We start from the raw sequence: 13,242 nt of genomic DNA, 5'->3' as shown, positions 1-13,242 counted from the left end.
AACTGACATTTCCTGATTGTGACCACTAGGGAGCAGCAGTGGTTCGACGGTGGAGACCACCAGTGTGTCATCAGCTGGTGGAGGGGGAGGTATGTACTGCAGCTGCTGTACATTATGCATTACTTTAAAGATTATTTTATGCTTTAACTGTTGAAAAATAGCAGATATATAAGCTCACAGCGTGGCACCAAGTGCCACGCTGTGAGCTTGTAGATCTGCTATTTTTGAAAAATCAAGTCTTGTGCAAGTCTTTGGACATTTTTGACCCTATTCTAGGAATGTCTTCTTCTAAATCAGTGGTTTCTCAAACATTTTCATGGACCCCCAAAATTACATGTATTTGGCCATGGACCCCTCCATCTCAGAAGCAAAGATTTGAGTTACAAAGGTTTGCTTTGAAAATATTCAAAGATTTGCACACATTTTCAAGTTTTTTCAAAAATAGCAGATCTGAGCTTGTATATCTGCTTAAGTACTGTAGCTAAAGTATACAATAATTATCCAGGTATTGGTTAAGCCTAATCAAGGCAAAAATTAAGCAGAAGGTTAAAACCTCTGCACACTGGTTTGAAGCTCTCAAACTATTGTATTAATGATGCAACAGGCCTATCACAATTATAGCAAAATACCTAATCACAATTATTTGAGGTAATCTGAATTCTTTTTGCATAATCATCATAATCCTCAGTGGAAATAGCAGATCTACAATGTCAAAGTGTTTTGAGCTTGTAGATCATCTATTTCCATTATATATATATTTTTAAGAGCATAAAGTAATAAAATATGTATCGTGTTATTTGTCATATCTGACCTGTGCAACTTTTGTTTACGAATCCTAAAGCCAAACAGAAATGTAATTTCTTATATTCATTATGTTCCAATGTTCAACGACAGCAACACAAATGAAATTGTTGATCGTAATTATTTGTATGACAATTGTCATGCTGTCAACTTTGATGGGGCGGAAGTGGCTCAGGGGTAGAGAAACTGTCTTTGAACACGGAGGGTTCCCAGAGGTGTGATCCAAGGCTCCCTCAGAGTTAGTGTCGAAGAGTTCTTGAGCAAGAATCTGAACCCTAGTTGCTCCCGATGAGCCCGTTGGTGCCTTGCATGGCATCCTCCGCTATCGGTGTATGAATGTGTGTGTGTGAATAGTTGAATGTAATGCACAATCTCTGTAAAGCGCTTTGGATAAAGGCACTATAAAAATGCACCATTTACCATTCAATGTCTTGTAACCGTGACGGCCCTAACGCCCGTGATGTGACACTAACGTGGACTTGTGGTTCTGTTTTTCCTGAGGAGGGGGCAACTGGCTGATGAACGGCCTGTCCTCGCTGAGGGGCCACCGCCGCACCTCCTCGGGCGAGCGCTCCACCTCGTCCTCGTCCTCAACGCGCGACTCCACGGGCTCCTCCTCCCAGAGGCTGTCCACCTACGACAACGTGACGTCATCCTCGGCCGCCTCCAGCGTGCTCAGCGTGGCCGGCGGCGGCAGCACACCGTGGTCCACTTCCTCCGGCGAGGCCTCGGTGCCGGACGAGCCCCCACTAGCGGCCCCGGGAGACCACAACGGCGCGGGAGGGGGAGAGAAGGGGGACGGAGGTATATGAGCCTCTGTCACAGTTGCTATATATGAAACGCCTGGTGGCAGTTATTTGAGATGAGTGTGGTTTCTTTATCGTCATAATCGTTTACGTGTCGAAAAATGTTGATTCATCTTCAAATACTTAAAAAAAAGAAATCAAACAGAAGTAGCAAGCCTAAAACACGTCACTTTGTGACTTTGTGACGTCACCATTTCCGCTATTTTTACATTAAAACAAATGTTTACCAGTAATTAAGTTATTAGTCATTATATGCCTTTGCAATATTTGAAGCCTAAAGGGCAAACACCTCAGGGCAAACACCTTAGGGCGACGCACCACAGTGATGTGGACATCATGGATCTCCATATATGGGCATAAAAGGGATTTGTTCCCCTGGCATCACATGGATCTCCATATTTGGGCATAAAAGGGATTTGTTCCTCCCTGGCATCACAGGGATCTCTCTAACAGTGCATCATTAATATTGATGACATCAGGGAACTCCATATATGGGCATAAAAGGGATTCTGTTAGTGTGACATCACAGTGAAGCCAAAGCGTAATGTCAGAGCAGCAAACCCATTCTGGTAGAGTGGTTCCCCTGACATCACAGTGACATCAGAGAGACAAACCCATAGACCGTAAAAATGTGTACACGTCTACACGGACACGGACAAGCTGTGATGTTTCTCATCGTAAACTGCGACCTTCAGTCGCAATAAATGGTAGGCTATATATAGCCTATTCATATGTTCAAATATTCAAATCCAAAAACACAATTAAATCGATAATCGCACTTATTTGTGTGGTGATTAATTAGGCCTGAACACATTATTACGCAATATGTTATGCTTTAAATATAAAAAAAAAATAGCAGATATACAAGCTCACAGCGCGGCACCGAGTGCCGCGCTGCAAGCTTAGATCTGCTATTTTTGAAAAATCTTGAAAATTTGTCCAAATCTTTTAATATTTTGACCCGATTCAATAAGTGTCTTCTAAATCCTTCTAAGTTTTTTTTTTTTTTTTTTTTTTAAACTATGTTTCTGTCAGTGGTTCCCCAAAATATTTCATGTCAAGGACCCCCAAAACTACATGTATTTGGCCACGGACCCCCATCTCAAAATATGTTGTTCCAGGGACCCCCCCCCCATCTCAAAATATTGTATCAGGGACCCCCCAGAAGCAAATATTTTAGTTACAAAATGTTCGCTTTCAAAAAGATATATTCAAAGCCTTGCCAAAAAAATTAAAAAAAAAAAATAAATAAAGAAAAAAAAAAATATATATATATATACAGTATATATGTTACAGTATGTTTGGGTAACTCAGGACGTTCATTGTAAGAGCGCTTGTTTTGTCGTTCACCACACACTAATCACCACCAGATGGCGACGACAGCCACTGCTCTGCCATTCACTAGTGAAGGCGCTGACGTCACTCGTTTGCGACTCTCTTTCTTTATTTACTAGCCTAGCCTAGCCTAGCCTAGCCTAGCCTAGCCTAGCCTAGCTTAGCCATTAGCTCCATTGTAGTCACTTGGACAGGGCGTTTATCGTGGGCTTAAAAAATATAACGATTGCATTCACCACGGCTTCGTAACTCGCGCGGCGCTCCGCCGGCCGCGCCGGTCCGCTGGCCTTCGCCGGTCCGCTGGCCTTCGCGCCGCTTGCAATGTCGTGGACAATCGAGCGGCTCCGCCTGGAGGACGTTGTTGTGGCGACCGCTTGTTCCGCCCCGTGCTGCATGGCGAGTGCTCCGTTTCTCGACCGTACTGTTTCTCTAACACACCGTGACATATATATATAACTAGTCCTTACCCGTTCAAAGATATGAGCCCTGAAATGATGTGCAGTGTGTGGGTTATGGGATGTGCACTGTGCACACAGTATATGAGGGATGGAAAGTAACTTTAACTGGTGCTTGCATGATAATATGTAGGAGCATCAATGTAAGAAATACCCGTTTCGTTTAATGGCTACAGAGATACTGTGTACCGATCTGCATGATTTTTGGACAAAATCTGTAACAGGGCCAGACAACAGACACTCACTCAGACAGACAGACACTCAGACAGACAGACAGACAGACAGACAGACAGACAGACATTTGGAAAATTATATGTTTGATATATATATACACATTACGATTTTTCAAAAATAGCAGATCTACAACCTCGCTGTGAGCTTGTATATCTGCTATTTTTTTATAGTTAAAGCATCCACAAATTTTAGGCCTAAATGGATTAATGGTCAACTTAAATCTTGTCATGGTGACCCCGCCCTAGACGGAGGAGGAGGGACGGCGTGGGAGCAGGACGACAGCGGCGGCTCCGAGGCCATGGAGCTGGGCAGCGAGAACGGGAGCACGGCGGCCATGACGGGGGTCCCCACCATCGTGATGACGGAGGACGGAGATGGGGGGGAGCACCACGGGGGGTCCGCCGCGCCTCTGGGCGGTCTGGTGGACACACTGAGAGACGAGCTGAGGAGCCAGAAGGGCGTCTACGAGGCCAGGATGAAAAAGTGAGTCTTGCACTCACTATAGCCCCTTTTCCACTGGCCCAACACCACACCACTCCACACCACACCACACCAAACTTGTGCCAGGTGTTCCACTACAAGGACCTGGGTAGAGTGGTGTGAAAGGGGTACTAAACGTGGTACTAAAAAGTATCCAATCTAGAGTAGGTCAAACAGGGCCAAACACTTAATAATGACTGATCACTCACTGACTTTTCATTTAGACCACCAGGATATAGTTGTAACACATGATAATAGATTATATTGTGTTATAACCACTATAGTGTATTATAATTATCATAATAATATATTAATACTTTATAGTGTATTATAATCACAATTATAATCCATTATGGTGTATTATAATTTAGGATAGTTGTAATACAAATGTATATTTATATTATAATCACAGTTAAAAGGGTCAATTTGTTTCTTAGCGATAGGGATGCTTTTGTGTAATGGAAAATGTAGATATTTTTATGTGGTGCGGTGTGGTGCGGTGCGGTGTGGTGTGGTGTGGTGCGGTGCGGTGTGGTGTGGTGTGGTGTGGTGTGGTGCTAAAGCTGCAGTCGAAAATGGGCTAGTCTACAAGGTCTACGATGTGCCTGGGTCTAGAGTTGGTGGACAGTTTTTAGTAAAGTCTGCAACAGTGGTTCCCAAACTCTTTTGGTCGAGACCCAAAAGAGAGATTCGATGTTTGCCCGGTACCCAAACTAGTGAAACAGCAATTCTACAAGTTCACAACGCGTGGGCAGCTGTGGCTCAGGAGGAGGTAGAGCAGGTTGGCCAATCATCCATGGGTCGGTGCCGGCGGTTCAAATCCCGGCTCCTTCTGTCCACATGTGGAAGTGTCCTTGAGCAAAACACTGAACCCCACATTGCCTCCAGTCCAATGAGTTGGTCCTCCAGTCCAATGAGTTGGTCCAGTCCAATGAGTTGGTCCAGTCCAATGAGTTGGTCCGTGCAAGCTTGCCACCATTGGTGTGTGAATGTGGGAAGTGAGGACGTTGGCGTGGAATGTTCACCGCTTCACTTACCAATGTATGAATGAATGGAATATTGTAAAGTAGGGCATTCACGAATAGTGATTTTTAGTATTCTAATTATTCGACCTCAAAGTATTCAAATAGTCTAATATTCGACGAGGCGTTGTGAGCATGTAGATCTGCTATTTTCACAATATTTATCTGCGGAACCGAGTCACTTTAAATGTAATACCTACAATTCCAAGTGCTTGTCAGGTGGGAGTCCCCAGTTCAAATACACCAGGAGCATTGACAACTCATTCTTATGACTTGCTATCTAGCCAAGCTTTATAAACTATATATTTTTTTAAAGACACTCTTTTGGGAAAAGTCCTCCTCCTAGTATAATCATAATACCTGTTCATCATGTTTTAGGGGGGAAATAAATCATGGCACTGCATCTTTAAACATTTGTTTTCAAATGTCTTAGATTTTTATTTTCTTTATTCATGAAATTAAATCATTGCATTTAGTTTATTCATGTAAATCTTAGCTTTTTGGGGAATGTTTTTTTGAAAATGTTATTGTACCATTTGCCTCAAGGTGACAAAGATAACAGACGTTTTGGCCCAACAGCCATCATCAGTGTTAAAGAAAATGGAAAATGGAATAATAATTGACTATTTACTAAATATTTACTAAAATGGATGAAGCGTGTTTATAGCCGGGGAGCCACTGTGCCAAGATGAGAGAAGACCTGTGATGTCATGACATACTCCAAATTTTAGTTTTTCCTATTAATTTGGTCAATAAGGTACACAGAATGAGAGGCCTGCTCTGCCGGAAACACTGCGAAAAAAAAGTTTCCCATTGACTTCACTATACTGGAAAAAAAACACACCAAAAAAAGTAGCACGTGAGGGGTCAAACTAAGGGTTCTTCATGATTCTGAATCCATTGCAAGCATTTGTTTTGCATGAAAAACATTCCTTGGGGTAGATTTCAGCCTCTCAAACCTGTGAATAGTGATGAGTCATCACTTTTCACCGTTATTTTGGTCCGTTTTCTAGCCCAAGGAATGTTTTTCATGCAGAACAAATGCTTACAATTGATTCAGAATCATCAAGAACCCCTAGTTTGACCCCTAGTTTCACATGCTACTTAAAGCATATTTTTTTTTGCTTTCCTGTATATTGAAGTCGATGGAGTGAATATACAAATGGCCATAACTTTTTTTCGCAGAGTTTCCGGCAGAGCAGGCCTCTCATTCTGTGTACCTTAATGACCAAATGAATAGAAAAAACAAAAATAAAAAGTATGTCATGACGTCACAGGTAAAACCCTATTCTTTGAGCTTTTGGGCCTGTGGCTCCCCAGCTATTAAGGTTTAACTTGCTCTGTCATTGCTCATTCCTTCCCGTGCTCTGCTGCCCTCCGCAGGCTAGAGGAGTCCAGTGCAGCGCTGTGTGCTCAGATGGAGCGGCTGGAGCAGGAGATGGAGCAGGAGAGGAAGAAACAGCGCATGCTGGAGATCAAGCTGCGCAACTCGGAGCGCGCCAGAGAGGACGCCGAGAACCGCAACCGTCTGCTGGAGAAGGAGATGGAGGACTTCTTTGCTACGTTAGGAGACTTGGCTCTGGGCGCGAGGACTAGTGACATATGAACCTTCATGACAGCAGTCTGTCTCTGAGGCAGGGACGTGCTGGGCCCCTGATACAGCCCGGGAAAAAGAGTTGGAGAGTCCCTCATTGTGCGCTATAGCGCTGCTGCTACTCAAAGATTTGCCATTTCAGATCATGACAAAGTGACAAGCCAGTGGGCCAATTACATGAGTTATATTTCAACGCCTCGCACCGCAAGGCGTTGTGTGCTTGTAGATCTGCTGTTTGCTTTGCGAAAAAATTGACACATTTGAAACTTGGAGATACGAGGTTTCTGCCCGACAGTGACGATTTACTTTGTTGGCCGCCCAGCCCACAAAATGGAACGAAGGCCGACATTTTATTTTATTTTTTTCCTAATGGCCGGCCTGGACCGGCCAGGAATGAACCGGCCGTTCGGGAGTTGTCCCGCTTTTCCCAATGGCCAGCACGTCCCTCATATGAACCTTCATGACAGCGCTCTGTCTCTGAGGACCAGTACAGAGAGGTTGATGTCTTGAACCAACTGGAGCCGATCTGGCCTTTTTTCTTAAAAAAAAAAAAAAACAGTGTTTGTTGTAAAAAAAGAAATTCAGGGCAAGTTCATAAGAACTGAAATCGAGAAGCTGAAACTAGTGAGAACTTAGGGGGAGGATCGCGCAGAGATGTGCTCCTGCTACACACAACCATGTTTTTCTAGCGCTTTTAGACGTGCATTAAAATTTTAAATATTCTCTCAACTTTTCAACGCAAGCCGCAGTTCTCCTTCCTGTTTTGATGCCGATAGACGTGAAAGGAATCGTGGGACAATGGCAAACGCAGACGAAAGTGTAATATTAGATAAGACTCAACTATAAGACTCAATACACCCCCCCCCCCCCCCCGCGCGATTAATTATCTGATCATCCGGTTTCGCACGCAGGCCGCTCCACAGGCACTGTTTTTTAAGAGTCTGCGCCTGTAGCAACATGTCTCGGTTGTGATCTCCCCCTTAAGTGTGTGGAGGGGGAATCTGACTGACCCGGGACTCGTCAGAATAGACCATATTCACACCGCGGCCATCTTAGATCACATGACCACATGGGGTGGCAACGCAGCCAATCAGAAGCTGTTGGGTAAGGCAAGACAATGCAGTAGCTTCTGATTGGCTGCATTGCCACCCCTCATGTGGTCATGTGATCCAAGATGGCCACAAGGTGAATATGGTCTATAGAGCACTCTGGACGCGGGGTTGATTTTAAAAAAAAACTCCTTGAAGAGCAGTGTGCTTGATGCCTGCTCGGAACAGAATGGAAATGAAGGAGGAGTCCGAGTCACTGTGGAGCCACGGTGTCTGCGTGAAATTACAAGAAGATAAACAAAGTCCTGACCCTCTCTGCAAAGCACTGCCGCCTTCAAACCTCTAAATAGGAGTCAGAGTGGACGGCCTTCAGGAAGACACTGTGAACACTGGAGTGAGCGAGGCCGTCACGGTTGAAAAGTGAACGGCTCTTTTCCGTCTATGAAGGCTCAACCCAGAACCTTCCTCCATAACCTGAAACTTTTAGAGAACTGAGGTTCTGTGGTGGGTTTCACTGTAGTAAAAAAAGAGACCACCATATGAGTTGTATGGAGCTGTGGTATTCCTCTCTGTTCTCAGGCCTCCTGTAGTGTGCCTAGACGCCGGAAGTTTCCATGATATTTATTCTGTAATAACGATAGTAAAGCCTCAAAGTCTCTGGTTTACGTTGAACCACTGTAATTTTACCATTCGTGTAAAGCTAACCTCACAGGGACATGATTCTGTATGAACGCCTAGAAGCACCACTGGTGATGTCTGACCACATGCTATGGAAGGTTCGCCACTGAGTGTATGATAAATAGCCGAAAATACCCAATCTAGAAACTTATAACAAGAAGCAATGCATCATTTTCTTTTTTTAATCGTTAGAATTACAAACAAATTCAGATTTGTTTTCTTTTGGAAATATATATATATATATATATATATATATATATATATATATAATTAATTTGACATTTTAATTGACATTTTGTATTGATTTGTGCCTATAACTCCATGACACAGGATCATCAGTCAGCCACTACTTTAACAGCTCATGCTCATAAGGTACAGTACTTGCAGGTAATTTACAGTACAACCGCTTGTAAATAAAATACCAAAGCCAGACCGACGCTGTTCATTCACTCACAGCCGAAGGCCGGGACAGCCCGGCCGGAGTGGAAGCCATGTTGGTTTTGGCGCACAAAGCTGACCACTGCCCCTCAAGGAAACAATGGAACTTCCTGGTGTGACTGTGTGCCTTCAGGGAACCCTGTTGTCTGACAGGAACATTGTAACGTTGCCGCTTATCTGCTCTACTGCAGTGGTTCTCAACCTGTGGGTCTGGACCCCCAGGGGGGTCCCCAGGTTTTTTGTTTTTTTTATAATTGTCAAAAAACTTTAGGAAAGAGGCCAAAAATATGAAAATAGCTGATCCACAAGCTCACAACGCCTTGCGTTTTGAGGCGTTGTCTCTGGAACCGAAACCGGAACTAAATGCAATGCCTCAACTCCTACAATCCCTAGTGCGTGTCAGGGCCGTGAGGATAATGCAAGTAGAGTATAGGACCCCCCACTGTAATAGGCAGGGACGTGCACACATAGATATCAAAGGGGGCTCGAGCCCCTGCCCTTTTATCCATCTGTAAAAAGTGCCCTCCAGACCATGAATGCAGTTTTTACCATGGTGAAAGAAATGCAAATGCCCTCTTTCCATGCCTGAAGGCAGCATTCAAGAGAAATTCATTGTCCAAACTCCCCTGAACTAGAATGCAGCATCTTATGTTGAAATCAATATTTGTAGAAATCAAGCATCGAAAATAGCCGACCTCCAAGCTCGTTGTGAGCTTGAAGATCTGCTATTTTCAATGTTTTCAACAAAAAGCCCTTTTTAGAAATGTCAGCCCCTGCCTCTCTAACATTCTCTGCATTCTCTTGTAATAGGCTCTATGCACAGCAGCCATATTGGAAAGAAATTGGGCCTCTTCCTTACTTTCTTCACAGGTTACCAATAATGCAAATGTTTGAGAGCTAAGATTCTATGTTAAAGGAACTTTTCACCCTAAAAAAAAAATTCTATCACTTGTTGCATTGATCCAGTTCGCAGCCCACCCATCTGACCACTTAACACGACAGCTGTGTTTTGGAGATTTTCAAGCGGGCCCTGAACCAGAAAAGGTTGGGAAGTGCTGTGGTGGTAAAGTTTTTATATATATCGCAAAACAAACTGCCGATTCGTCCCTCATCCCTGGGAAGGTGCCAATATTGTTTACTTTGTGAAACTTAAATTATTGAGATTTGAATGGATGTTTTTTGGAAAATAAGAATGTATCCTTGTGGTGAATGTAAACGTATTGTCTATAAAATAAAAAATAAGAAAATAATACAAAAGAACCTGCCCTGCTTTAAAATGAATGGCTCATAGATTAAAGGCTATTGATGAAAACGGGCCACATATTGCACAGCAGAAACCATTCTCTCCATCTCTACAACACATTTATCCCACAGAAGTGCAGACAGTACTAGTTGATTACTACATGTCAGGGGTGTCGCACCAAATTCTGGGCCCTGGTTACTTATACTTATAAAAATAGCAGATATACAAGCTCAGGTCCCGCGCTGCGAGCTTGTAGATCTGCTATTTTTTGAAAAATCATGAACGGTCTTTGAATATTTCAAATCCTTCTGAGGTTTTTTTGAAAAACCTATGTTTCTATGTCAGTGGTGCTCAAACACTTTCATGTGAAGGATCCCCAAAATGATATGTATTTGGCCAAGGACCCCCCATCTCAAAATATTTAGTATATAAATATATAATATTATATATAATATTTAAGATTTTCACACATTTTCACGACCGAAATAGCAGATTTACAAGCTCGCATTTTTCATTAGATAAAGTATAGAATAATTAAGGCCACTCCACCTTGGGCCCTAGTAACTCCCCCCCCACACCCCTGATACAGGTTACAGTATGTAGTAGAATCATGTTAGTTAGGGATGCACGGATATATCGTCCTAAAAAATGCAAAATCGGTGTCGAACTGATATCCAAATAATATTATGTGTTTTACCCGATATTCTATTTTATAATATTTATGTTTGAATGTTAACCTGAGAAAAACGTATTAATGATGAAGGCTGCAGATTCAATTTGTTAATTTTATAGATAAGCTTTCAAAAGATTGAAAAGTTGGAAATGTGTGAAATATAAATAACTAAGTTTACATAGTTTGAACTAACATGTGCATCAGTAGGCCTAACACGCATCAGGTATTATGAATGCACTGTTGAATTCTGCATAATCTATAGTTACTGTAAGCCTTACAGTATACGGTAAAACCCTACTGGAAAGGTATCTGTTCCGGTCAATTTGACCATGCAAATAATCGGATATTGGTCAACATTTCCAACATCTTGCGTCCCTAACATTAGTGTTAAATAAAACGTATCAAAAGTGTGTCTCATAACTTGATAGCCTTAATTTAACATTTAAAAAGTGCAGCAAAACAAGTGATAGGCCTACCTGCGATGGTTTACTGCTTTCTATCCCCCAGGTCTACTAGACCAGTGGTTCTCAACCTGTGGGGACCACCAGGGGGGTCCCCAAATGATTTGGGGGGTCCCCAGATAATTAACTTAACTTTTTCTCTGCCATTTTAAACATAGCTGTAGTAAGCAGCTGCCAAATTGTCCTTACCTTTTAACGTGGGCACACGCACGCATCGTGCACAATCTGTGCGCGACTCATCTAGTAGACGTGTAGACTCGGTGACAAGCTTTCGAATACAAAAAACCCCATTGAAAAAGACATATCCGTTGCCACGCTGTATCTCTGCTTATCAGCCAGTGTTTACATGAAAAAGCATTGAAAAAAGCCAACTGTGCGCTATGGTAACACGTGGACACGTTCGCGCACAAAACGCACGATATGTGCGGGGATCATAATCCAGGCGTGTAGAGACTGGATCAAAGTTTCCAAACGCAAAAATCAGATTGAAAAACGAGCGTTCCATCGCCCAGTAGCTTCCACTTCTGTTACACAGTAAACCAATGGAGGCGGGACTATGGCCCAGGCTCAGACTGGATACGGAAAGCTGGATCCGGTCCAGACCGGAAATGACCGGATACAGTTAGGGGGGCGGGCCTAAAGAGCCAGAATCAGCGAAAATCTGCGCTAATACTTTTAATCCTTTCATAATGATTAAAGCTAATTAAACTTTGCGGGCTCTACGGGCATGGCAGCGCGGTACAGCGGGAAATCTACGGGCTCTACGGGGATCGCGAGGTATGAGTTAATGTGCAACATTGTTTTCTCCCTCGACAGTAAACAAACCAACATAATGTTTCTAAAGTGACAATTTAAGGACTTTTTAATATCTCTAAAATGACAAATTAAACATTGGCCAAATTGTCATATATTCGAGGCATAAATTGTGAAAATAGCTGATCTACATGCTCGCAACGCAACGCAAGGCGTTGTGAGCACGCAGATCAGCTATTTTCACAATAGAACCATGTTGTACAAAGTACAACATTCAGTATTTAGATATTTGATATTCATTTCCCCCCATTTTCCCACTTCTAGGACCTTCCTATACAAACCCTTTTTTCTGGTGACTCCTGATACCCTCCGAATACGTGAGCAGGCCGTGTTTTTTCGATACGATTTTTCATTGATATCTATAAATTGTTTGGGGAAATGAAAATTATTAAATAAAATGAAAGATTATAAAAAATAAATTAAAAAACACGGCCTGCTCACGTATTCGGAGGGTGTCAGGAGTCACCAGAAAAAAGGATGGTTGTTTTCATTGAATATGTCATGGTTAAAATGGAGTATGGAGTTTGAAGTTATAAAGGGTTTGTATAGGAAGGTCCTGGAAGGGGGGAAATGGGGGGAAATGAATATCAAATATCTAAATACTGAATGAAGAAATTCAAAAACTGTCCTGGGTGTTCCCAAAAACCTGATTAGACGATAAAATGACAAAAAGTTTTTATTGAAAGTGAAATTTCCCTTTAAGGCGAACAGAGCCTAATCAAGGCTCGTGCAACAATTAAAGTCTGAATTAGACATTTAGTGGAATCTACTGTACTGTACTGTATGTATGTGTTGTGACGGTTGCATGTGATTGAATTGTTGAAATGCTAATTATTACTAATTGACACAATGTCCACTAACTATAGTTGGAGCAACTGTCATTTTCTCCAGGGTCCTATAAACAGTAGAGTTATAAGACAAGTAGACAACATGTATGTTGGGGTTGAGCAAGACAATGTGACTGTATTCTTTCTTTGTATTTATTTGTATTTGTATTTTTTGTACCACCAAGTCCATGTTTATAATGCTTTATAACTATAATTGTATTGCATTGCAATCTTGTACACTTAACACTGTACGGTCAAATTATAGAATGATCTGACTGTGAGTGCCCAGCAACCATGAAGTATGATACGTGAGCGTAGTCATTATAAATGTTA

At 42.4% G+C, this 13,242-nt stretch overlaps 1 protein-coding gene across 1 annotated transcript in view; it reads left to right on the top strand.

The window, feature by feature from the left end:
• The window catches only part of arhgap22b (Rho GTPase activating protein 22b), a gene marked incomplete at both ends in the record, with an annotated part of 101,780 nt that extends 95,041 nt beyond the window's left edge, over nucleotides 1–6,739 (top strand). The window contains 4 exons of the mRNA XM_080747535.1: nucleotides 30–89; nucleotides 1,306–1,605; nucleotides 3,877–4,114; nucleotides 6,517–6,739. Of these exons, the coding sequence (XP_080603661.1) occupies nucleotides 30–89; nucleotides 1,306–1,605; nucleotides 3,877–4,114; nucleotides 6,517–6,739 (821 nt within the window). The remainder of the gene's footprint in view (nucleotides 1–29; nucleotides 90–1,305; nucleotides 1,606–3,876; nucleotides 4,115–6,516) is intronic.
• Nucleotides 6,740–13,242: the final 6,503 nt, after the last annotated feature.

Source organism: Nannobrachium achirus, assembly GCF_963921795.1.
Source record: "Nannobrachium achirus genome assembly, chromosome: 18".
In the NCBI taxonomy this organism is placed as follows: Eukaryota; Metazoa; Chordata; class Actinopteri; order Myctophiformes; family Myctophidae; genus Nannobrachium; species Nannobrachium achirus.
This window is presented reverse-complemented; position numbering and strand designations above follow the sequence as displayed.